Source organism: Leucoraja erinacea, chromosome 15 (genome assembly GCF_028641065.1).
Source record: "Leucoraja erinacea ecotype New England chromosome 15, Leri_hhj_1, whole genome shotgun sequence".
Classification (NCBI taxonomy): Eukaryota; Metazoa; Chordata; class Chondrichthyes; order Rajiformes; family Rajidae; genus Leucoraja; species Leucoraja erinaceus.
This window is the reverse complement of record NC_073391.1, coordinates 27,823,935-27,848,028: the sequence shown is the minus strand read 5'-3', so window position 1 is coordinate 27,848,028 and position 24,094 is coordinate 27,823,935. Positions and strand designations below refer to the sequence as shown.

The 24,094-nt window shown below is 42.6% G+C and overlaps 1 protein-coding gene and 1 long non-coding RNA gene across 2 annotated transcripts in view; one reads left to right on the top strand and one right to left on the bottom strand.

Annotated features, from left to right (window-relative positions):
• Positions 1–313: 313 nt before the first annotated feature.
• dusp5 (dual specificity phosphatase 5) lies at positions 314–16,098 on the top strand. The gene is made up of 4 exons (XM_055646968.1): positions 314–809; positions 6,312–6,460; positions 11,602–11,821; positions 12,625–16,098. Exons 1-4 carry the CDS (start codon positions 446–448, stop codon positions 13,017–13,019), a joined length of 1,128 nt encoding a protein of 375 aa, XP_055502943.1. The 5' UTR covers positions 314–445; the 3' UTR covers positions 13,020–16,098.
• LOC129704084 (uncharacterized) overlaps positions 9,744–24,094 on the bottom strand; it is a 34,917-nt gene continuing 20,566 nt past the window's right edge. The window contains exons 2-4 of the long non-coding RNA XR_008724681.1: positions 12,641–12,707; positions 11,928–12,028; positions 9,744–11,459 (exon numbers count right to left, since the gene is read on the bottom strand). This is a non-coding gene — a long non-coding RNA (uncharacterized LOC129704084). The remainder of the gene's footprint in view (positions 11,460–11,927; positions 12,029–12,640; positions 12,708–24,094) is intronic.

The following is a 24,094-nucleotide window of genomic DNA, read 5'->3' as shown; positions in this document are numbered from 1 at the left end:
TGAGCTGATTCTGATGCGCATTTTTCTTATGTGATTTTTTTTTCTCAGTATCAGGATGGCCTGCCTTTGACTAATGTCTAGTGAGTAAGTCCCCACCCCCACCTCCACCCAACCCAACCCCCATGACTGAGAGGTCGCTTTGCGCGGGGGAGGTCGGTGGGCGTCAACCTTGGATCCAAATATGGAAATCCTACAACGTCGTATTCCGTATATGGATGGCACTTGACGTCACACCCCATATATGGGCATTTACGTCGCACCGGCAGTTCCCCACTTATAAATGCTACTAGAGGGGAAATCACCCTTCTCAGAACCTTGATTAGTTTCAGTCCACGGAGGACAGACGCGCTTTCTCCGTGGTTTAACCATATATCCTCGTACTTTCAGAATCTGAACTCGGAGACAAAGTTTGTCTTTAAATATATGATATAATATATATTCAATCATGACAGTCTCAGCGATCGACAGCCAGCGCTTGAAAAAATTTATTCGCAAACAAAGGGGTAGAAGCCTGATTCTGGATTGTAGACCGTTTCTATCCTTCGCCGCGTCCCACGTTCACGGCTCGCACAGCGTGAATCTGAATTCGGTGGTGGTGCGAAGGTCGAGAGGTGGCCCGATCCCACTACAGTTCATCGTCCCGGACGAGAGAGCTAGAGCCCGGCTGCGAGAAGGCAGGGTGTCGACCGTGGTGATACTGGACGAGAGAACTTCGCAGAGGCAGAGGCTGAGCAAGGATAGCACGGCACAGAGCGTGTTAAACACGCTAACTGCTGTCATCTCAACAGCCAAAATCTATTTCCTAAAAGGTGAGATTGGGATGCAAATCGTTCGCACATTCGATATTTTAAAGCGGCGGGGATTTCTGCAGTTTGATACAAGAAATGTATTTAATTCAATCTTGACCCCCACATCCCCACCCCTTACCGCCACCACCACCTCTTCCCAAATCTTTAGCATAAATCAGGTTAGTACTGTAGAGGCAGGCAGGCATCGCTGCAGCTTCGGGTTACGTATGTGCATGTTCTTGGAATGAACCTTGAAATAATCAGCTCAATGTTTGGATTTATATTATTTCCGATATTGTTTCTCAAACTGCCCATAAACTTGTAAAGCCATAAGGAATGCCCTTGTTGCCTTTTAAATCGGTGTTTACCTTTGCGAGGCAAATCCCTTTCCGACTGTGTGAGATTGCATCGTTTTGGCGTCACGATGCTCAGTGAATTGATAGAGAATTATGTGTAGGAAGGAACTGCAGATGCTGGTTTACACCGAAGATCAACACAAAATGCTGGAGTAACTCAGCTGGTCAGGCTGCATCTCTGGAGAAAAGGAATAGGTGACGTTTTGGGTCGCGACCTATTCTGATGAAGGGTCTCGACCCGAAACATCACCTGATAGAGATGTTTTTGTGGGAAGGAACTGCAGATGCTGGTTTACACCGAAGATAGACTCAAAATGCTGAAGTAACTCTGCGGGTCAGGTCGCAGCTCTGGATAGAAGGAATGGGTGACATTTCGGGTCGAGAGAAGGGTCTCGACCCGAAACGTCACCAATTCCTTCTACCCAGATCTTTTTTTTCCCTCTGGCCTTTTTTAGCGGCTGAGTTTGTGCACATAAGATAAGCGTTGGTACAATTGTGTGGTGTGATTTTTACACTAGGATGTTTGGGACATTAACTGGAGAACGCTGTTGGAGGATGCAACGCGTGTCGGGGTCGAAAATGATGTACACTTGAGCATATGGTGAATCTGATGACGGGGTAGTTATTTATTCGTGTAAGTGCCCGAAAGGAATTCTTGTGGAATGGTAGCAAGTCGGGAAAGGCGGGCCACTTACAGTAAATTCGTCACAAGCTGAGCAAAAAACCGGAATAAATATTTCAGGTGTGACTGTTGACGTCAACTCCAAACCAAATCCACGCATGGCGAGTCGCACCCAAAACATCACTCATTCCCTCCTCCCATGCCCACTCACCCTGCCCGTATCCATTTCTCTTGGCCCAGTTTCTCCATGCATCAAAGCTAATGGGAAGAGAGCGGGGGAGAGCGAATGGGTGGGAGGAGATGATGCATGGATTTGGGAAGAAATGTGTGCACTGAGAATACTTCAGTAAGAAACCATCCAGCATCATGGATTGAAGGCCGCCTAACCCATAAGCTTCTGGCTACAACGAAACATGCTTATCTGTTACGAAAGATAGACACAAAGTGCGGGATTAACTCAGTTGGCCATGCAGCATCTCCGGAGAAATAGAATAGGTGATGTTTCAGGAACCGTTCTTCAGAAACGTCGCCTATTCCTTTTCGCCGGAGATGCTGCCTGAATTCTATCTTGTGTCTATCTTCAGTATAAACCAGCATCTGCAGTTCCTTCCTACACCCTTGTCTATTGCATAGACATCAACAAAAAATGCTGGGCAGCATCTGTGGAGGGAAATGGACAGACGAGGTTTCTTCAGACAAAGGTTCCCTACCCGAAACGTCGTCTGTCCAAAGATAGACACACAATGCTGGAGTAACTCAGCGGGACAGGGTTTCGGGTCGAGACTATTCTTCAGACTGGGTCTCGACAAGAAACGTCACCCATTCCTTCTCTCCAGAGATGCTGCCTGTCTCACCGAGTTTCTCCAGCATTTTGTGTCTACCTTCGGTTTAAACCAGCATCTGCAGTTCCTTCCTGCACACGTCGCCTGCCCATCTACACAGATGCTGCCTGACCCGCTGAGTTCCTCTAGATCTCAGTGTTTTGTTCAAGATACCACCCACTGCAGTATTTTGTGTCTCTATTGTATGAACGGATCTGATTCACATCAATCTCGAAATGTACAGATTATTGCGGCCGCGCCAGGACATTTCAACTTGCATCAAATATATTTCACAGCGCAATAGACGTAATTGTAGTCACGTGAAGTGACTTTTGTTCAACTAAAATCGACGGAAAGAAAAGTCAGATTAGTTCATTTTTGGCAATAGGAGATGTTTCGACTATTTAAGGAGTACAACGATACTAGATCTGCCAATGCATGTCTGAAGGAAGGGGTCCCGAGTCGGCCGAACTAATCTGTCCGACCCGAAACGTCACCCATCCTTGTTCGCCAGAGAAACTGCCTCACCCGCTGGGTTACTCCTGCACTTTGCTTCTATCTTCTTATCTGACAATATGGGGGAAATAATGGATTAAGGGGAGGTATATGTGGGCGTTGAGATCACCAAATGAACAGTAAAGTTAACAGTATTTCCCCTCAACGGCAGAGCCAGCTTCCAAGTCTATCAGCAAAGATATGATACCAGAGGGTGAATCAAGCAGTTAATGCTAGCTACTGTCAGTCACCACTGCAGGACATGATTGTAGCTTGAATGAAGTATATTGTTTCTTGACTGAAAGGATGATCAGGTGGGTTCCACCTTCCCAATTGCTGTATGGTGAAAATGAACACCACATATTCATATTAGTGGACTGTGGCTGGTTTGAGAGCCCTTTGTAAAGCAAAGGGATATTTTGTTCAACTATAATCATTGATATCCAAATCTGATAAAGAGGTGGGCCGACTAATGATACCAGACAACAGGCAAAAACCCAGAGCAGAAAAAGTGAGCCATCCCGCCCACTCACCCAAATGCTCATGAGCAATTATTCTCTGGAGACCAAGGGACTGCAGATGCTGGTTTACAAAAAAAAACAAAGTGCTGGAGTCAGTGTCAGGCAGCACAAAGAGGATGTGGGCAGGAGATGTTTTAGGTCAGACTGAAAAATAAATTCCCGACTAAAAACGTTGCCCATCCATATACTCCAGGGTAATTATTCTCAGTAGTATTAAGAAGCAATTAAATCCTTCCCTTAGCCCGGGAGGGATTAGTGCATTCATTCATAAATTCTAGGAGCTGATTTAGGCCATTCAGCGCATCAAGTCAACTCCATCATTCAATTGTGGCCAATCTACCTTTCCCTCTAAACCCCATTCTCCTGCCTTCTTCTCTTAACCCCTTACACCCATACTAATCAAGAATCTGTTAATCTCTTCCATAAAAATATCCATTGACTTGGCCTCCACAACTGCCTGTGGCAATGAATTCCACAGATCATCACCTTCTAACTAAATGAATTCCTCTTCATCTCCATTCTAATTTTTTTAAATCAAGCAGTGCTGTCCATATTCTTTACATCGCTCATTCTTTTATTTTGAAAAATAGTGATCTAGTTTTCGTCTAACAATCCAGACTGATCTTGGAAAAGTACCCATTCTGGTGTTCATTCCACAGACTCTCCAGGAAAAAAATCCTACCTGGGAGGCAAATATGAGAGAGGTTGTTGTGCGGCAGAAGTCAAAAAGGCTATAGGCACATTTGCCTTTATCAGTCAGAGTGTTGAGTATAGAAGTTGTAAGGTCATGTTGCAGTTATATAAGATGTTGGTGAGACTGCATTTAGAGTGTTGTGTTCTATTCTGGGCACCATGTTATAGGAAAGATGTTGCCAAGTTGGAAAGGGTACAGAGAAGATTTGCGAGGGTGTTGCCAGGACTCGAGAGTCTGAGCTATAGGGAGAGATTGAGCAGGTTGGGACTCTATTCCTTGGAGCGTAGGAGGATAAGAGGTAATATTATAGATGTGTATAAAATCATGAGAGGAATAGTAGGGGAATCAAGAACCAGAGGACATAAGTTTAAGGTGAAGGGGAAAAGATTTATTGGGAATCTGAGGGGTAATGTTTTTGCACAAAGGATGGTGGGCGTATGAACGAGCTACCAGAGGAGGTAGTTGAGGCAGGGACTATCTCAACGTTTAAGAAATATTTAGACAGGTATATGAATAGGACAGGTTTAGAAGGCAGGTGGGACTAGTGAAGATGAGACATGTTGGTTGGTTTGGGCAAGTTGGGCCGAATGGTCTGTTTCCATGTTGTATGACTGTGACAATGTGATTTCTCTGTAAATTTGTGGGGTGTGTATCATGTACTGAATGTGTCACAGCAGTTGGCATCAAGAGATAATTAAGAACTGTTTGAAATTTACTTGAAGGCAATTTTATTTCATTCAAACTGGCAAAGTTGTTAGCTCGTAAAAACTGAATCATTCACAGGTAGACTTTAAAAAAAACCTCCTCACAGCCGAGGTTAATAATCAGAATGTTGGATCAACATTAAATATTTATGTGCAGAAAGGAACTGCAGATGCTGGTTTTTACTGAAAACAGACACAAAGTGCTGGAGTAACTCAGTGGGTCAGGCAGCATCACTGGAGAAAAAGGATGGGTGACGTTTCGGGTCGCACCGTATCTGAAGAAGTGTCCCGACACAAAACATCACCCATCCTTTTACTCCAGAAACGCTGCCTCACCCGCGTAGCTACTCCAGTACTTTGTGTCTCTCTTAAATTGTTATGTTCAGGTATTTAATGCAATACCTGCTTATTCCAAAATAAATTAAAACAAAACATGCTAATAAAAGATTTGATAAGTATCTTTACCAGAAAGTGTGTGTTTTACACATTGTGCCAATCAAGCCTTTCCATCAATTAAGATGGTCAATGGTTAAACCTACAGAGATGTTGGGGTTGATGGCTTGAATTTATTGCATCATTTCTCACAGTGAGACTTTAATGTTCATTTTAAAACGGGCTCAGGGCACCTCTGTCGATGATTCCTTCCCAACCCATTTTTAAATCCTTCATCGCATGTTTTATTAGCAAAAGCTTGAGTATTTAATACATTTTCAAAATTGTGTTGCCTATTTCAGTTAACTTGTTCCATTTGACACTAAATACTTTTCTCTCAGCTCTTGTATTGGTGGTGTTTTATATTGTGAGGCTCAGTTTTGTATTTGCTGTTGTAATGCACCCGAGGATGGTTTAGCTTTTTAAAAGCTCTGCAAAAACGCAACTGTAGTAATATTAAAATGGACTAATGCGAGGGACAGTAATGATAATGCTTTTCACACAGTTATACTTTCCTCGGTCAAGTGCCTTATCCCATTATTAGTTTCCGGTGGTCTTCAATGCCCCCCACCTAAGTCGGAATTTATACTTTGTTTTCTTATATTCTGTGAATTCAATCATCTGTTTTCTTGTTTGTAATATTGTGTTCAGCAGATGTGACGTAAAGTCTCCTACTTATCCTGTAATGTATTTTATGGAATTTGCCAATTTTGACTTGGTGAGCAGTGTTGTTTGAAATGATTTAAATGTAAAAGACATGGATATTAACCCTCATAATATCAATGCTTTCTTAAGCGTGAAATTGAGAAATAAAGTATTTTTAAAGAGCAAATGGAAGCATTCAAACTTATGTTTTCTCCTTTGATCTTTGTTTGTAGGGGGATATGAAGACTTTCACTCCCTGTACCCAGAGTGTTGCATTGAGACAAAGCCGACCTTGAACTATCCCAGTCTGCAAGAGGTTGCAGAACCTGATGCAAACCAACCTGAGAAGCCCTGTGGCAATTGCAGACCAGCCTACGATCAGGTGCGTGCAGCTATAGAATAAGCACTACTTTGCTGAGGTAACGGGCTGACTTTAGGGCGCATTTCCTTAGAAAAATGCCACAAAAGAGGAAACGGCATCAGATGTAGTTGTTTTTCAAAAGCCACTGTGGGTAATTGCCATCACAGCATGACATCATCCATCACAATCGGGCACATATAAACGTACACTATACCAAAAACCAGCGCTTCTTGAATCAAAAACCCAGAGGATCAGTAATGTGGCATGGTGTTTTTTTATTAAAGAACCTAATTCCTATTTCCTGAGAGCTTTAGCATATACTATTTTATGGGTTTTCTTGTTTCATTTGTCTTCCCTATTTTGCATCTGCTTTGCAAAACAGGTTATATTCCTGTAATATCTACAATGCAGCAAGGTGGAAGCGGATGTTTGAACAGCTCTGCTTAAACAAACAATTTAGTCTGAATTAACAAATGATTTGCCTTAAAACAGACCAAAATCTTGCAAGACAATTTGTGATAAGTCTCAACTTTTATTTCGTATGAATTATTTTCTCTGATATCTGGATATTGCAGCTCAGGGTAGCGTTTACTACCCATCCACATTGCTCTTGATAAGGAAAGAGTGGGTTGGAACCTTTGTAAACCACTGCAGTCTGTGGGTGAAGCAACTCCCACAGTCCTGTTGGGAATGGTGTTCCAGGGTTAAGACTGAAAGACGGTAAAGAACCCGTAATGTATTTCCAAGTAAGGATTGTGTCCAAACATGTGGATGGAGTTATTTATCTTGCTCTTGTCCTTCTTGTAAGTAGCAATCATGGGCATGTGAGCCGCTGTTGGAGTAGTCTAGGCAAGTAATTGCAGCACAGTGGCTGTTGTGCTGCGGTGACAGGGAAAGAATGCATTGAGAGGTGAAATAGGCCACCGGTCAATCAGGCGGCCTTGACCTGGATGGTGTCGAGGTTCTTGCGTTTTGTTGGCGCTGCACTCATCAGGGAAGGTTAAGAATATTCCATCCTCTTCTGACTTTTGCTTCGTAGGTAGTGAATAAGTTAATGTTCATAAGTTCTCAGCCTACTCTCAGCCAGTCCGAACTACTCTTGTAACCACAGTGCTTGCATTTGGTGTATTTGAGTTTCTGGTCAATACAAACACACACACACACACAGGAGGTTGTCGGTGGAAAAGGACTTGGAAAATGAATGGTCATAAATGTTAATTCTAGATGCTAGGCTCTCTTAAGTTGGCAATGGCCATTATCTGTCATCTATCACATTATTCCTGAATGTTGTTTAGTCTTGCTGGGCTGCATTCTTTTGCTGATGAGTTGCATTTGGAATTGAAGGATTTGCCTTCATAAGCGTACATTCGACCTTCTGGTGGAAGGAAGGTCATTGATGAAGCACCTGAAGTTAGTTGGGCATAAACACTATCCTGAAGTTGGGATGATCAACCACAATCCATGCAAACTATGACTCCAACCATCCAAGTGTTTTCTACTTGATGGCCTTTGACTTCAGTAATTTGCTGCATTGATGTCAAAAGCCATCATCCTCACCTCATGTCTAGTATTCATCTTTTTGGACCATGTTTGGACCAAGCCAATTATGGGGTCTGGGAGAAAGTGATCCAGATGTAACCCAAAGTAGTAACAGTGAGCTGGTTATTGGCAAGTCACTCTTGATAGCATTGCCAACAACATTTCCATCACTTTGACGATTGACAATACTAAACAATCCCGGGTGATATCTTACCCGGCACCCATAAAGGAGGCTCCATGGCTAATTTTGAGGGGATATTGAACTTTAATCATAACATCAACTGGAAGTCAAATCAGAATGCACGAGACCAATGAAAATAACATTCAGTCTCCAATGATTGATCATTTAGATCACAATTTGTTGACAGCATAAGAAATGAATATTGCTTATGAAAGACACCATTGTCTTAACACTGCCCCAAATATGTTTTATTGCTCTAGTTTTCTGGATTTTGTTTGGTTTTCACTCCAGTTCTATGGGTTCTGAGGTGGCTGGTGGGATCAATATGGGATCTGTGTACTCTGCCACAGGTGGGGGCAAGAGGTGTTCTTCAGGGCAATGGGTGGGTGAGAGGGAAAACGTTCCTTCGACCATTTCGACTGAGCAAATGCATTTACTGATAATCTGGTTACTCTTGTCTCCAGACCGGATATTGTGGAGTCCCATGATCATAATTGAGTTAATACCAGTGGAACAAACCCGTAACGACATCAACATTTAAAGTAATGTCGGCATACATTTGCCTCTGATTACTTTACAATTAAATTAATATTTAATATCATAATCAACTTAAGGCAATAAACCATTCCTCGGTCATTTCCTAAATTTTTCGCCGGACTTCCTGATGTCACTCCAAAGCAGTCCCACAGTTAACTGGAAGGAATCCGGGAACAGAATAATTGCCTTTAACTGGAGATCAAACTGGAACTCATGAGGCTAATGAAAATCACTGGAGTGTTGCCAATAGCGGAAGTAGAAAACTTTTTCCACTTGAGAATTCAAAACCTAATTGCTCTTTGTAAAAACGGAGCACACCTCCACCCTCAGTCAAAATGACAGAGAATATTAACAGACCTCGTAAACAAAAGAGCAGCTAATTTCTGAGACCAATTATTTTTAACGCTACATTCTTTCAGGCAGTTATCCTAGTTGCATTTCGATGCTGAGCTGCATGGCATATTGTGCATGTCATTTAAAACTCCTACCTCCAGCTATGGCTCTCCTTGATGATTTGAAATAAAAAGGAATGTTTCTCTCAGCTATTTACTGTTTTAATTGTCTCCTGTCTAGGCAGAAAATGATTATAATGTTAAGCATGTAATCATAAAAACTTCTTTTAAATTCATGATTGGGGCTATGATATTTTTTAAGAGAGGTGCCTATTGCTCCTTTTAAATGATTAAAGATTGAGCGATATGGATGCCCAACTATTCTTATTTGGCCTCAATATTGAATTCTCCATTTTTAAATAACATCCACTCCTTGCGCTCCCTCTTTCCTGTGACCTCATCTTGGTGCGCACTTATTTCTCCCACTATCGTGCTATTCTTTCTCCCCTCTCCCTCTCCTCCCTACAGCTCTATCCCTTGATCTGGCTTTACATTTCAATCCTCTTCTCTCCTTTAGTCTCTTTTTCATCTCTAGCCTTTGTCCACTCATCTGACAATTAAACCCGCCCTCACCTGTACTCAACTATCGGGTACCGGCTTTTATCATACCCCCCATCTCCCCCCCCCCCCCCCCCCCCCCCCCCCCCCCCCCCACTCTTTTTCCAACTTTCTCGCTCTCACTATAATCAGTCTGGTTCCGACCCGAAAGGTCGCCTATCCATTCCGTTCACAGATGCTGCGTGACCCACTGAATTGCTCCTTCAGTTTGTGTTTAGCTCAAGATTGCAGCATCTGCCAGTTCTTGCGCCCCCATCCATCTTCTGGTATCACTCCAGACGCCAGACCACTGATTGAACAGCTAAGAAGACGGGATTTTAGTTTTTAAGTAGAGATCTGATGAAGAGTCATACGATGGATGCCATCTATGGGGACAGGGCCATTTAAAATAAGAAACATCATTCATGGCAGGAGGAAACTGTTATATGTGCCATCGGCACACTCCATCATCAAAAAATATCTTTTAATTTCACTTGCTTTCTAGTGGGTAGATAAAGCATTTGCTCAAACATATCTACAATATGATCAGCATCAGAAAATAATGGCCCAGTGAGATTTCTACTTTGGTTTTTTTCTTTCCTATACGTATGAACCTGGTTTCTGGTTCACCCATGACTGTGACTGTGACTGTGGTGTGACTAACAATATACAGAAAATTGCAATTGCACCTCTCATTCAGCACAGCAAATTGAGCGGTATGCTTTCTGCGTCATTGTACGATTCTCAGATTCAAAAGATCCGGTATCTGCAGTTGTGTAAATGGCCTGAGAGTAAGAGCTGCTAAAAACACTGCAGGAAGTGGGTAGCAGCAAGAAGGCAGAGAGGAATAAGTGCAAACATTACATGAATAGTGAAGTGCTTGAGTTCCAATAATTAAACTAAATTTGTACAAAAACTCATCCATATAAATATCCGAAATGAATAATTTAATCCTGTGTCTCATTGTTCTGCCCAGCTAGACAGATCATCACAGTGGGTCACTTATGCTTAATGATATTAGCTTGCATGTGCCCACGCAAATAAGACGGTCCACCACTTTAACAGGATATGATTAGATGTGGCTGGTGTCTCTTTGTTAGCTCTGACTGTTCATTTAATTATAGGCATCATAGGATAGAGATCTTAAAGTGACCCCTAGAGATTGTTTACCATTTGTTTTTCTGATTTTTAAACCTTTTTCTGGAGCATTGATTTCCCTATGCCAATGTTACTGTGGTTAATGTTTACACCCATTTGTATTCTGAATTAAATACCTATTGAATTCACTGTGGAACATAGATAGGGAATGAGCAGCTTAGAATGGTGCAAGGCCCAACATCTAAACACATTAGTTTCCTTACATTTTAGAAAGCAGATTCCCTACACAGGAAATTTTCAATTAAGCTGAGATGCTTCTTCCACATTATTTGTGAGAACACAAGTGACTGAAGAAGGGTCCCGACCTGAAAAGTCATTTGTCCATTTGTAGTTTTATTTATTATTATTATTAACACGTGTATCGAGGTACAGTGCAGAGCTTTTTTGTTGCTTGCTATCCAGTCAACGAAATGTCTATACATGATTAAAATGAAGCCGCCCACAGTGTACAAATGCAGAATAAATGGTGTAATGTTAAGAGTAAAGTAAAGTCCAATTAATGATAGTTCGAAGGCCTCCAACGAGATCGAAGGGAGGTCAGGACCGCTATCTAGCTGGTGAGTTCCTCCAGCACTTAGTGTTTTGATAATTTGTGAGAATACCACTTTCCAATGGATGAATATGAACCGATACCAGTGTTCACAGAGGTCAAGAAATCCATGGGAACCCATGTGAACTGGAAAGACAACAAAGTAAAATATGACAAAAGAATTGTGAGGCACCTTAATCAGTTCTCTTGTGTTTTTGTGCTGCCATGTTCTATTTTTTTGTGTAGCTTTCTATGTGTTGTTGACCGTGTTTTGTTCTTCAATTTCCAGGGGAAACCTGTGGAGATTCTGCCCTATTTGTACCTGGGCAGTGCATACCATGCATCCAGACCAGACTTTTTAGACGACCTCCACATCACTGCTTTGCTGAACGTCTCCCGTAACTGTGCAGAATACTTCACAAGCAATTATCTCTACAAGTTCATCCCAGTGGAAGACAGTGCCTCGGCAGATATAAGTTCCCATTTCCAGGAAGCAATAGACTTCATTGGTATGTACTGACTGTAGGTTTTATGTCTTCCGATATAAGACACTGTATGGTTTTTTTTAAAGACATTTGAATCTAGGTTGGAGTTGGTAAAATTGTTAAAACTTACCAAATAGTGAAAAGCCTGGATAGAGTGGATGTGGAGAGGATGATTCCACTAGTGCGAGAATTTAGGACCAGAGGGCACGGCCTCAAAATAAAAGGATGTACCTTTAGAAAAGAGATGAGGAGGAATTTCTTTAGTCAGAGGGTGGTGAATCTGTGGAATTCATTGCCATTAACGTGGAATTCATTGCCAAGTAGAGGCCAAGTCATTGGATATTTTTAAAACGGAGATTGACAGGTTCTGTATTAGTAAGGGTAACAAGGGTTATGGGGAGAAGGCAGGAGAATTGAAAATACGCTTTAAATCCCTGTCCCACTGTACGAGTTCATTCAAGAGCTCTCCCGAGTTAAAAAAAAATCAAACTTGTGGTAAGCATGTAGAATGAACGTAGCGGGTCTGTCGGAGCTCGGGGACGTCTCTTAGTGGCTTGTAACGCTAACGGCAGGTACTCGGGAAACGCAGTAAGCTCGGGAAGACTTGTAAAGATTTTTCACCATGTTGAAAAATGTTCACGAGAGCCACGAGTACCTGCGAGCGGCCATTACCGTAAATCTCCGAGTTCGAATCAGGGCAAACTCGGGAGAACTCTCGAATGAACTCGTACAGTGGGACAGGGCTATTAACTGGAGTTCACGGACAAATCAGATGTTTTGGAAAACAACCTGACCATGAGTTAAATTGAGTTCATGTTATTTTACAGATCACGTGAGACTCACAGAAGGGAAGGTCCTCGTCCACTGTGAAGCCGGGATCTCTCGCTCACCCACGATCTGCTTGGCCTATCTAATGAAGAGCAAGCAGCTACGATTAGAGGAAGCCTTTGACTACATTAAAGAACGAAGAAATACAATTTCTCCAAATTTTGGATTCCTGAACCAGTTACTGAATTACGAAACAGAAATGCTCCCCCTCGCGCACACAGTCAGTTCGTGTAAAAGGGACACCGGGTCTTGCTCCGCAGATGAATTGACCTTCAACAAAAGTTTGGACAGTTCCGTTTTCACCTTTCCCAGTTCACTCTTAAGTATAGTGCCAATACCACCACCGGGTCACCAGTTCGAATTCAACCCAATAAAGGTATCGCTTTCATGCTGAAATGCGGCACAACAGCAGATACTGTGGAGTGAAGAAACATGAACACTCACAAGTCGTATGATGGTGAACGTTGACTGCTTTTAAATGTCTTCTTCAAGTCCTGCAATACTTTGTGCTTACCACGCTTGGCTCTTGCAATGTTCATCCCATTTAAGAACCTTCAGCTCAGCACATTTTCTGCTCAAAAGCTGCTGACTGTTGTAACTCATTACTGTGCCCACTGGAGTGTGTGCTAAATATCGCCTCTGTTACTTATACTGCATACATGTCTACCTAGCCTAGTTAGGCAGGAGGTCTTTCATTGTTTTATGGCTCAAAGTGTCCCAGTACAATAATACAAACCAAAGCTGACATCAACAGTATACAATGCTTCTATATTTACCCATGAATGTCCGCATGGTTTTGTGTTTGTCGCAAACGATTGCATGAAGTCATAGTGTTATATGTGTGATGTTAAACAAGGTAGTAAATGTCTTTCTCCAAGAAAACAGCCATAATACAAAGGAACTGGGGAGACGGCTACAAATCTTTATCATCATTGGTCATGAACTGTAGTCCCTGCTGGTTTATAGTTTCAGGATAAATGGTTAACCACCTCAAAAGGATTACAAATTGAATTAAAAAATAATCAAATTAATTGACATATGTTTTTACCCCAAGCATCAAGTTTTACCTGATTGTACTACAACTAATTATTTTATTTCTTAAAACCAGTAGATTTCAAACTCTTGATTTCTATTCCAATTGTTAGGCACATCCTGTTAGCACAGTAGCACATTTACATGGAAATGGAACATCAACCCACTATTTTTCGAGAAAATAAAAACCTTTGTATCGTATCATTCACCTCTGTAGGGTGTATAACAAAAAAATAGTTAAAATTGGATAAACTCCATGCATAGGAAGGAAATGCAGATGCTGGTTTAGACCGAAGATAGACGCAGAGTGCTGGAGTAACTCAATGGCAGCATCTCTGGAGATAAAGGTACAGGTGACGTTTCGGGCAGTAAGAAGTGTTCTGACCCAAAATGCAAATTATTCCTTTTCTCCAAAGATGTTGCCTGACACGCTGAATTATTCCAGCACTTTCTGTCTATTTTGGGTAAACGCCAGTTGATCTATTCTGGTTGGGATACCAAAAGAGTTCTTTACACTTGATTTTTTTTCCCATTGGAGAGTGAAAACATTTCATGGTGCAGGATTGCCTCGTTCTTGTGAGCATACCTTGTCCCACTACAGGGTGCTATGTATTAAGACTACTGGTTGGACATAAAGCCATAGACTGTTAGACTGCTGACAACATATGAGGAAAGATTGGGAAGACTGGGCTTGTAGTCACTGGAATTTAGAAGGATGAGAGGGAATCTTATAGAAACATATAAAACTATAAAAGGACTGGACAAGCTCGATGCAGGAAAAATGTTCCCGATGTTGGCGGGACCCAGAACCAGGGGCCACAGTCTAAGAATTAAGGGGAGGCCATTTAAAACTGAGATGAGAAAAAACCTTTTCACCCAGAGACTTTGTGAATTTGTGGAATTCTCTGCCACAGATGGCTATGGAAGCCAATTCACTGGATGAATTTAAAAGAGAGTTAGATAGAGCTCTTGGGGCTAGTGGAATCATCGGATATGGGGAGAAGGCAGGCACGGGTTACTGATTGTGGATGATCAGCCATGATCACAATGAATGCTGGCTCGAGGGGCCGAATGGCTTCCCCCTGCACCTATTTTCTATGTTTCTATTAACATGAGGTTGGTGACAGGGAGACTCTCTTTACATTTGTCCTGGTATTTATTTTTGTTTATGATTTGCATTCTTCCATTAGGATTAGGGTTATGAAACTTCTACATCCCTCAACAACCCTCCCCTCATGCACGTGCTAAATCAGCATAAGCATGGCTCTTCTCAATCCAGGACGGATTAGCATTCAAAACCTAGATTACTTCCTCGCACTGTATTGCTGAACTTCCATGGGTTGATTCTCTGCCTCCCCATTCCATCACTCAAATCCAAGATATCAAAAGTTCTTCCTTTATTTTTATATAACATTATGCTTTTTCTGCAACCACAACGGTGCTCTGGTTTCCTCCCACATTCCAAAGACGTGAGGGTTTGTAGGTTAAATGGCCTCTGTAAATTGCTCTGAATGTGTAGGGAGTGGATGAGAACGTGGGAGTAGATAGGAATAGTGTGAATGGGTGACCGGGGGTTGGCATGGACTCGGTGGGCTGAAGGGCCTGCTTCCCTGTGTTTTATTTTCAATCAATATAATCCATCTCATCGGGTGTATAATGGGGTTGGATCATACCAACATCAACCTCGTGAATATCTTAGCACAATACTACCTCTGAAAGTTGAAAATAAATGAAATGTTAATTTAACCTTGGTGCTCTTTACACTTACAACGCTGTCCCACATCTTGTTCCTCCAGCTCTCCTGCTGATATAATAAACATTGAAATGTAGTTTGAGTCATTTTGTCAAGTTTGTCTCATATCCTGTGAAGTACTGTGTACAACCTGTGAACTGTGTGTGAATATTTTCAGGGAAAGTTGCAATATCTTATTGTACATGAGCAATACATTTTGGGAATATGTGCAGTGATGTTTATTTGTATGTTTTCCTGTACAATATCAATAAAACAAGATTTCAAATGAAAATAAATTGGATTAAAGTCAATAAATCTCCTTGCCACTAACACCCACCAATGAAACATGTATTACACCAAGTAATTATGTGGCACAGTTGTTAGAGCTGTTGCCTCACAGAGCCTGATCTTGGGTGCTGTCTGTGTGGAGTTTGCACAATCACCCTGTGACCGCGTGGGTTTCCCATAGGTGCTCCTATTTCCTCCCACATCCCAAAGATGTACAGATTTGAAGATTAATGAGCCTCTAAAATTACCTCCATTGTGTAGAGAGTGGATGAGAAAGTGGGATAACTTTGAAATAGTGTGCATGGCCTCGATAAGTGAAAGGGTCTGTTTCCACGCTGAATCTCTAAAAATCTAGACTCTAAACAAGTCCTTGTTATTCATAAGGGATACGGGTCTGGGCTTTGTACGAACAACAAAGTGTACGGATACTGCCACTAAGGCTGCTGGCAATAACCCCAAGGCTGTAATGACACACAGGCATCTACACCATTTTCCGGTAGGCGGCGCGGCTCTGGCCAGCAGCGGCCTCTGCAGCCTGTCCGCGTTTTTATTATTTTTGTCTGTGTTTTTATGTAGTGTTTGTTATTTTATGTTGGGGTGTGTGTGTGTGAAACTTTTTGAATCTCTCCCTGCACTGGAGACCCGACCTTTTCTCGTCGGGTCTCAGTCGTCGTTGAGGCCGCAACGAGGAGCGGCCTCCAACAGGAAGAGACCGGGGACTCAGGTGTCGACTCACCGTTGCCGTCGCGGAGCTGGCCGAGTCCGGAGCGGTGGAGGAGCGCTGCTGCTGCTGATGCTGTTGCTGCTGCCGGAGAGTCGGAGGCTCTCTGCGGGTCTGTAGACGACGGCGCCGGGAGCCCACGGCTCCATGGAGAGAGACCGCTTTTCGGGGCTTCTGCGGTGGCGACTTCTCCCGCCCGAGTTGCGGGGTCGAAGAGCTCCTGGAGCGGGGCCTGACACCACTGCCCCGCGCGGCTGGAATGGCCGCGGACTCTGCGAGCGCACACCGGGGGCTCTAACATCAAGACCCGGTGTGCGACCTCGCACCACCCGGCGTGGCTTTAATGGCCGCGGGACAATCGCCATCACCAGCCGGGGGCTATGACTTTGACTCTGACATCGGGGGGGGGGGGAGAGTGCAGTGGAGAGAGAAGTTTATTTGGCCTTCCATCACAGCTATGTGATGGATGTTTATGTTAAATGTAATTATGTTGTGTCTGGGGTCTATTTGTGTGTAATGTATGGCTGCAGAAACGGCATTTCGTTTGGACCTCCAGGGGTCCAAATGACAATTAAATTGACTCTTGACTCTCTTGACCTCCATGGACATAACAAGTAGATGTAAGTTACAGATCAAGTTACAGTTTCACCTCGTATGTAAACACAGCCACATTCCCCACCACTCCTTCCCCAAATACTAGATGGCAGAGCCTTGAGGTGTGAGGGGCAAAGTTTAATGGAGATGTGCGGGGAAAGGTTTTTTTACTCGGAATATGGTGGGTGCCTGGAACTCGCTGCCAGGGGTGGTGGTTGAAGCAGACATGTTAATGGCATTTAAAATACTTTTGGATAGGCATATGGGTATGGAGGGAAGTGCGTTATATGCAGATAGATGAGTGATGGTCTTGGCATCGTAGGGCACAGACATTGTAACATTGTAAAAGATATTCACTCTTTCATCTTCAACATTCACTCTCTTTCTCACGGCACCTTCCCATTTAACCGTCCTTTTAATTCCTCCCTTGCACCACCCAGGGACCCCAAAATTCACCCTATATTCTTCTCATGCTTTTGTACATCTCTATAAGATCACGCCCACAGGCCGAAGGGCTTGCTCTTGTGCCACACAATTCAGTGTTCTATGTTCAGTGTTCTGGAGTTCCTAATTCCAACCCTGACCCATGACCTTAGATCCAGTTGCATGCTTGAGCCATCCAACCTGTATTCTATTCCGGTTACAAAACCATCCATATTCATAAGTTCATACGATCTAGGAGCAGGATAAGGCCAGTCGGCCCATCAAGTCTACTCCGCTATTCAATCATGGCTGACCCATCTTTCCCTCTCAACCCCATTCTCCCCATAACCCCTGACACCGTACTAATCAAGAATCGGTCAATCTTCACCTTAAAAATATACATTGACTTTGTGGGAATGAATTCCACAGATTCACCACTCTCTGACAAAGGAAATTCTTCCTCATCTCCTTCCTAAAGGTATATCCTTTTATTCTGAGGCTATGCCCTCTGGTCCTAGATTCTCCTATGCTTGGAAACGTCCTCTCCACATTCACTCTACCCAGACTTTTCACTATTCAATAAGTTATTTATTCCTGACTGCTAGTGTACCCAATCACAAATCCATGAGCGTAAGGATCAATGGATGGTAAGTCAGCAGATAACTATAGTTTAGCCAAGTTAAAATAATTTCTGAGGGAATCACTACAGGGTCAGCATTTCCTGAGGAAGTTAAATGCCACTTCGACCCTCTTTGCTGTTGTTTTTCGTAAAGACTCCTGCAATTAATATATTTTAACATGGAGTTGCCTCAATCAGCTACACCTCCATTGCTTTTACGTTCACTGGGCTCTGATACGTTGATAGATTCAAGAATGAGTCACTGACATCCGCTGTCAGAAAAGCTGAGAACAAGTGGTGGCGGAGAAGGAACAGTACACACTTGTAACCACCACCCTGCTTCCTGCCCTCCTCCCCTCTCTAACCCATGTACTACAATTCAATCCAAACAAGGCTGCAGTCAAATGGACTCCGTCACTTCCATTCAATTCACATTTAAAAATACGAGGTTTGTGTCCTTTGTAAATCATTTGGATGCCGGACTTGCTTTAAATGAGAAAGTAATGACATGGCATTACAATCGAGAGAGTTACTGAACTCTAGCATTCCAACCGAAAATCTCCGACCTTCCTCTTAAATTTATCAAAGCCCTGTATTGTCCCATGACTTCATTCAAGTAATACATCTCCTTGTTTGCACGTACAGTATATGAACAAACCTAAGGCATTGTGTTTCCAACAAAATCATAAATTAAAAGAGTAGGCATTAATTCATTTAAGTTTAGGCCACTGTAGAGGGATGAACTCCTGTGGAAATGTGTAACATTGGGAACTAATAAAAATCATTATCTTAAAATTCTTTTAGAGTTAGCTATGCGTTAGTTTAGTTTAGATTAGTTTTGTTTAATTTAGTTTAGTTTAGTTGAGGTTAATTTAGTTTAGTTTATTCAGCGTGGAAACAGGCTCTTTGGCTGATCAGCATTCGCCACTCGCTAGCATTATCCTACACACTAGGGTCAATTTACAATCTTTATCAAAGCCAATGAACCTACAAACCTGTATGTCTTTGGAGTGCGGGAGGAAACCGGAGCACCCGGGGAAAACCCACGCAGTCACGGGGAGAACGTACAAATTCCAAACAGACAGCACCCGTGGTAAGTATTAAACTGGGCTGGGTCTCTGGCGCTCTACCACTACCTCACCGTGTCGACCAGTTTGGAGAGGAATGTTTAACGATCCTAATTTAAATATTGCATTGCTAATTTGAAGATTTTTTTGTAAAGTAGGAAAACAATAATTTTAATTTATGTAATGTCATTCAGGGGGTCTGGTTGCCCCGAAGCTGTTTAAGTTTAGGTTTAGGTTTGGGTTTGTTATTGTCACATGTACAGTGAAAAGCTTTTGTTTGCATGCTGTCCAAACAAATCAGGTCACACTGTGCATGCATACAATCAAGCCAAACACAAATACAAAAGATAGAGCCTACAGCCAGGTGGAAAAGAGATTTAAACAAGTAGAGCGACTGTATCTGATGATAGTAGATTTTCCTCTGGGACCAACATGCAAGGAATCACCATCTTGTAGCTATGCCAAGTGAAATGCATTCTCTTGAATTGTTATAATGTGGAACATATGTCAAACAATTTATGCATTGCAAAGCCCCAAAGCAACATAAAACCAATGATTGGATAATGTCTTCAGTGCTTTTGTTTGAGTCCGGGGCATTGCGAGAATTTCCCTTCTCTTCTTACAATAAACATCCACCTAAGAGGGAAACCTGACTATTTGAAAAACAGGAGCTGTGTATGGCACTGAAATGGCATTCTAGATTCTGATTTCAAGTCCCTGAAGCGGAATATCATGTCAATAATGGATTGTAACAGAAAATCAATTATTTCATCACTTAGCCTTCCTCTTCAGAAGTCTGAATCTGGCCTAAAGCTTAGTGAGTCCTCAGAGCCCACTGAATCTCCCCACTAAAGGACTGCGCTTTATGGCTAAGTTTACACAGTATATTCAACTTCACAGTGTCACTGTCAAGTTCAATTATATTCACCACACCAGAGTATTTCATAGCAGTAACTCATGTAATGGCCAGGAACAAGTCTTGTGTGCTTTGCAGTTGTATGAGAAGGTTCTGCAGGAAGGGTCAGGGTTGGTGAGGAAGGCAGAACAGACCAAGGAAATGGTCTCTTTGACAAAGTGAAAGGGAGGGGAAGATGTGTTGGGTGGTCGAATCTTATTGAAGCTGGCAGAAATGGCAAAGGATGATTTGTTGAATGCTGAGGCAGGTTGGATGGAACATGAGGATCAGGGGATCTCTGTCCTTAGCATGACTTGGAGGAAAAGGATTGAGAGTAGAGGTGCAGGAAACAGAAATGTGGCCAAGGCCTCTGGTAACAATGGTAGAGGGGCTTCTTCTTAATCTGTGGCTTCCCTTCTTCTATACATGTAAAATTAGTTTTCTGGAACCAGGGAGGTTTAGACTTTAGACTTTAGAGATACAGCGTGGAAACAGGCCCTTTGGCCCATCGAGTCCACGCCACCCAGTTATCACCCCGTATACTAGCACTATCCTACAAACTAGGGACAAATTACATTGTACAGAAGCCAATCAACCTATAAACCTACAAATCTTTGGAGTGCAGGAGGAAAACGGAGCACCCTAAGAAAACCCATTTGGGGTTTGAGAATGGACGAACTCCGTACAGACAGCACCCATAATCAGGATCGAAACCAGGTCTCTGCCGCTGTAAGGCATCCACTCTACTGCTGTGGCACTGTGCCAACCAAAGAGTAATTTAAAGAATAAATATGACACTATTAAATGCACACTTTACACCTGAAATAGTTTGTAAATATTTTGGGGCAGAAACATTCTGTGGTTAAATGTGGTAAGCATTTAATGTACTCAAGTGTAATGTATTCTGCATCTGAAAAGTGGTTCCATTGAAGCCAATAATATCAAATTTCGGAAATGGAATATAACATCCTCTTAGCATTCAAGCCCTAGAACAAGAGCTAAGCTTTTTTTCAATGATCTCTGCAGATTACACTGGAGAAAGGCACAAAGCAACTGAAGCAGCTGCCCGTGAGCTTTATTACACCACAGGTTCATGAAAGTAAGGATAAATATTTGCTCCTTTTATTTGTCGACAATAAGGGCATAGTTGTTAAAATAAGCATGCCATTTAATATTACAATGGAAAAACACCAAAAGCAGGTAGCCATAGTAAATGCGAGTAACTTTGCATATTGTTGATATGGAAGCCATGTTCACATCAATGGAGATTTGAGCTTGACACACTGCATCCAAGGTAGTCTTGTACTCGGAGTGGCGGCGCGGCTCTGGCTGCAGCGGCTTACCGGCGGTCCCTTTGTCTTTGTGTTTTTTATGTTGTTTATTTTGTTTGGTTAGTCTAGTTTTTTGGTTTTAGCTTGTGTTTTTGGGGGGGGGGGGGGGGTTGAAACGGGGTTTGCCTTCTCCTGTCTTGTACGTTTTTGTTATTCCCCTTCTCTGTTCTATGAGGCCTAATGTTTGGTTAGTCTAGTTTTTCCCGTGGTTTCCGGCTCAGGGCTTGAGGTTGGGACGCTTTTGGGGGGGGGGGAACGAGGGCTCCCGTCGAAACGGGGGCAGCCCGAGGGAGGTTCGGCGCCCAAGTCGGGGGCCCCCGGTCCCGTCTCGGGGCCCGGGGGAGGTTCGGCGCCCAAGGGGGCGGCCCATACTGAAGACGGCGCAGTTTTGGCTCGTATTCCCCTTCTCTGCCTCCGTCTGCGCTGAGGCCTAATGGAGCTGACGACCTCGAGGTCGTCACAGGGAGGAGATGCTGGGTGGACTCACTGTGGTGGATGTTAATATGTGTTTATTGTTGTTTTATTGTATGGTATTATATGTATGACTGCTGCAATTTCGTTCAGACTTCGGTCTGAATGACAATAAAAGGCTATCTATCTATCTACATGGAAGCATATTAAGGCAGGAGGAATATTTGTATGATGTCATCGTTTTCGTTGGGAGGAGCAAGTGTGGTTGAACCGATTATTGGTAGAGATTTCTGAGTTTACAAATTACGTACCAAAGAGAAGAGAAATGAGAGATAATCTCAGTGGCACTCTCGGGTAAGTTTGGTTTAGTTTATTAGTATGGTGAAAAGCTTTTATGTGTCATGCTACCCAGTCAACAGGATATTACATGATTACAATCAAGCCGTCCACAGTGTGCAGATATAGGATGAAGGGAATACATTCCATTTAGTGAGGGAAATTTGAAATACATTAAAAAAATTGGACAAATGCAGGAGTAACCTTGATAGGAAATAAGTCCTGCTATTTTATATGTCTAAATATTTCATATTCCATGTAATTGGAGTGATTCCTTCTTAATAAACATGTTGACAAGTTTATTTTAGTCCTGACTCTTGTATACATAATTTTGAATTCATTTTCAAAAGTACAACAGTTCTGTGACATAAAAGAGACCAGGAAATTCATTGACATTAGGAACCAGCACTAATGCATGGAGGGTCAATAAATTTGTGGATTCACTGCCAAAAAATCGCTGTCATGTACAAAGCCCCAGGCATTGAACTGCAATACACAAGGCCTTATGTGTCAGCCCTTTCCTCCTCTGGCTCCATGGTGGCTGAGTGAACAAAGGAAAATATGTTGATGTATTTTGCTAGAAAAAGGTAGAAACACGGAATATATTTTAAATACTGAGGGATTTAAATTTTTTGATGTTGAGAAGGACCTCAGTGTCCTTTTACACAAATCATTCAAAGTTATCACCATGTAAATCAAGCATTTTGGAAGGCTAACAGGATATTGGTCTTCAATGCAAAATGAATTAGTATTGGAACTCCCACTATTACTATATTGGTATAATAGTAAGGGCTGACACATATTCCTCCTGCCAAGTGAGTTTGCACTTGGATTATTGCATACTTTAGACTTGCTAGAGAGATGCAGTGTGGAAATAGACTCTTTGGCCCATTGAGTCCACGCTGACCAGTAATCACCCCCCATACACCAACACTATCCTGCGCATTAGGGACAATTACAATTTACTGAAGCCAATTAACCTACAAACATATACATCTGTGGAGTGCAGGAAGAAACCAGAGCATCCAGAGAAAACCTACACAATCACAGGGAGAACGTACAAACTCTGTATAGACAGCACACGTAGTCAGGATCGAACCCAGGTCTCTGGCTCTGTAAGGCAGTAAGGCCACTGTGCCGCCATGTGCCTGTTTATGTCTGGTCGGTGGTACAGAATAATACAGCTGCAATAGGTTTATGCAATGAAATTACAGCAGTTTGATTACAGAGATCTTTTGCCTTTGAGGAGAGATTAAACAGTCTGAGACTATGTCAGAATTTAGAAGAATGAAAAGTCCTATCATTGAAATATATTTTTTTAAATCATCACAGAGTTTGACAGGGTGGATACAGTGCAAATGTTTCTTCTGACTGGCATGTGCAGAAGTAGAGGTCACAGTCTCAAAATAAAGGATTAGTTGCTCAGAATAAAAACAAGAAGAAATTTCTCACCCAAAGGACCGTAAAACTTTGGGAATTTTAGACGTGGTCACTGGGTTTAATCAGATTGTTAAAGACAAGCGGGCACAGCTTTAAGATGAGGGGTGGGGGCATTTGAAGGGATGTGTGGGACAAGTTTTTACAGAGAGAGTGCTGGGTGCCTGTAATACGCTACCAATGGAAGTGTTGGAGGCAGATAAACTAAGAGGCTTTTGGAACATGGATCTGCAGAGAGTTGAGGCATACGGACCATGTGCAGACAAACAAGATGCAGGCAAATTACATGGCATCATGTTCGGCCCAGACATTGTGGGCCGTAGGGCTTGTTCCAGTGCTGTACTGTTGCATGTTCTCTGTTCAGAGGTCGATAGAAAGTTGGAAAATGAGGAAATCAAAGGAACTGGGATCAGTGGAGGAAAGTGCAACTGAGGTAAAAGACGATTGATGGCTCACTGAATAGGCATGGGGGGGAAATGGCCGATTCCAGCTTATCTTCTTAGTGGAAACAAGGAACTGCAAGTGCTGGTTTACCAAGAAAAGACACAAAGTGCTGGAGTAACTCAGCTGGTCAGGCAGCATC

Coding starts and splice junctions, on each gene's coding strand:
- dusp5 (XM_055646968.1), top strand. CDS start 446: ATGACAGTCTCAGCGATCGACAGCCAGCGCTTGAAAAAATTTATTCGC. Junction 810..6,311: donor CAAAATCTATTTCCTAAAAG/GTGAGATTGGGA, acceptor CTTTGTTTGTAG/GGGGATATGAAGACTTTCAC. Junction 6,461..11,601: donor GCAGACCAGCCTACGATCAG/GTGCGTGCAGCT, acceptor TTCAATTTCCAG/GGGAAACCTGTGGAGATTCT.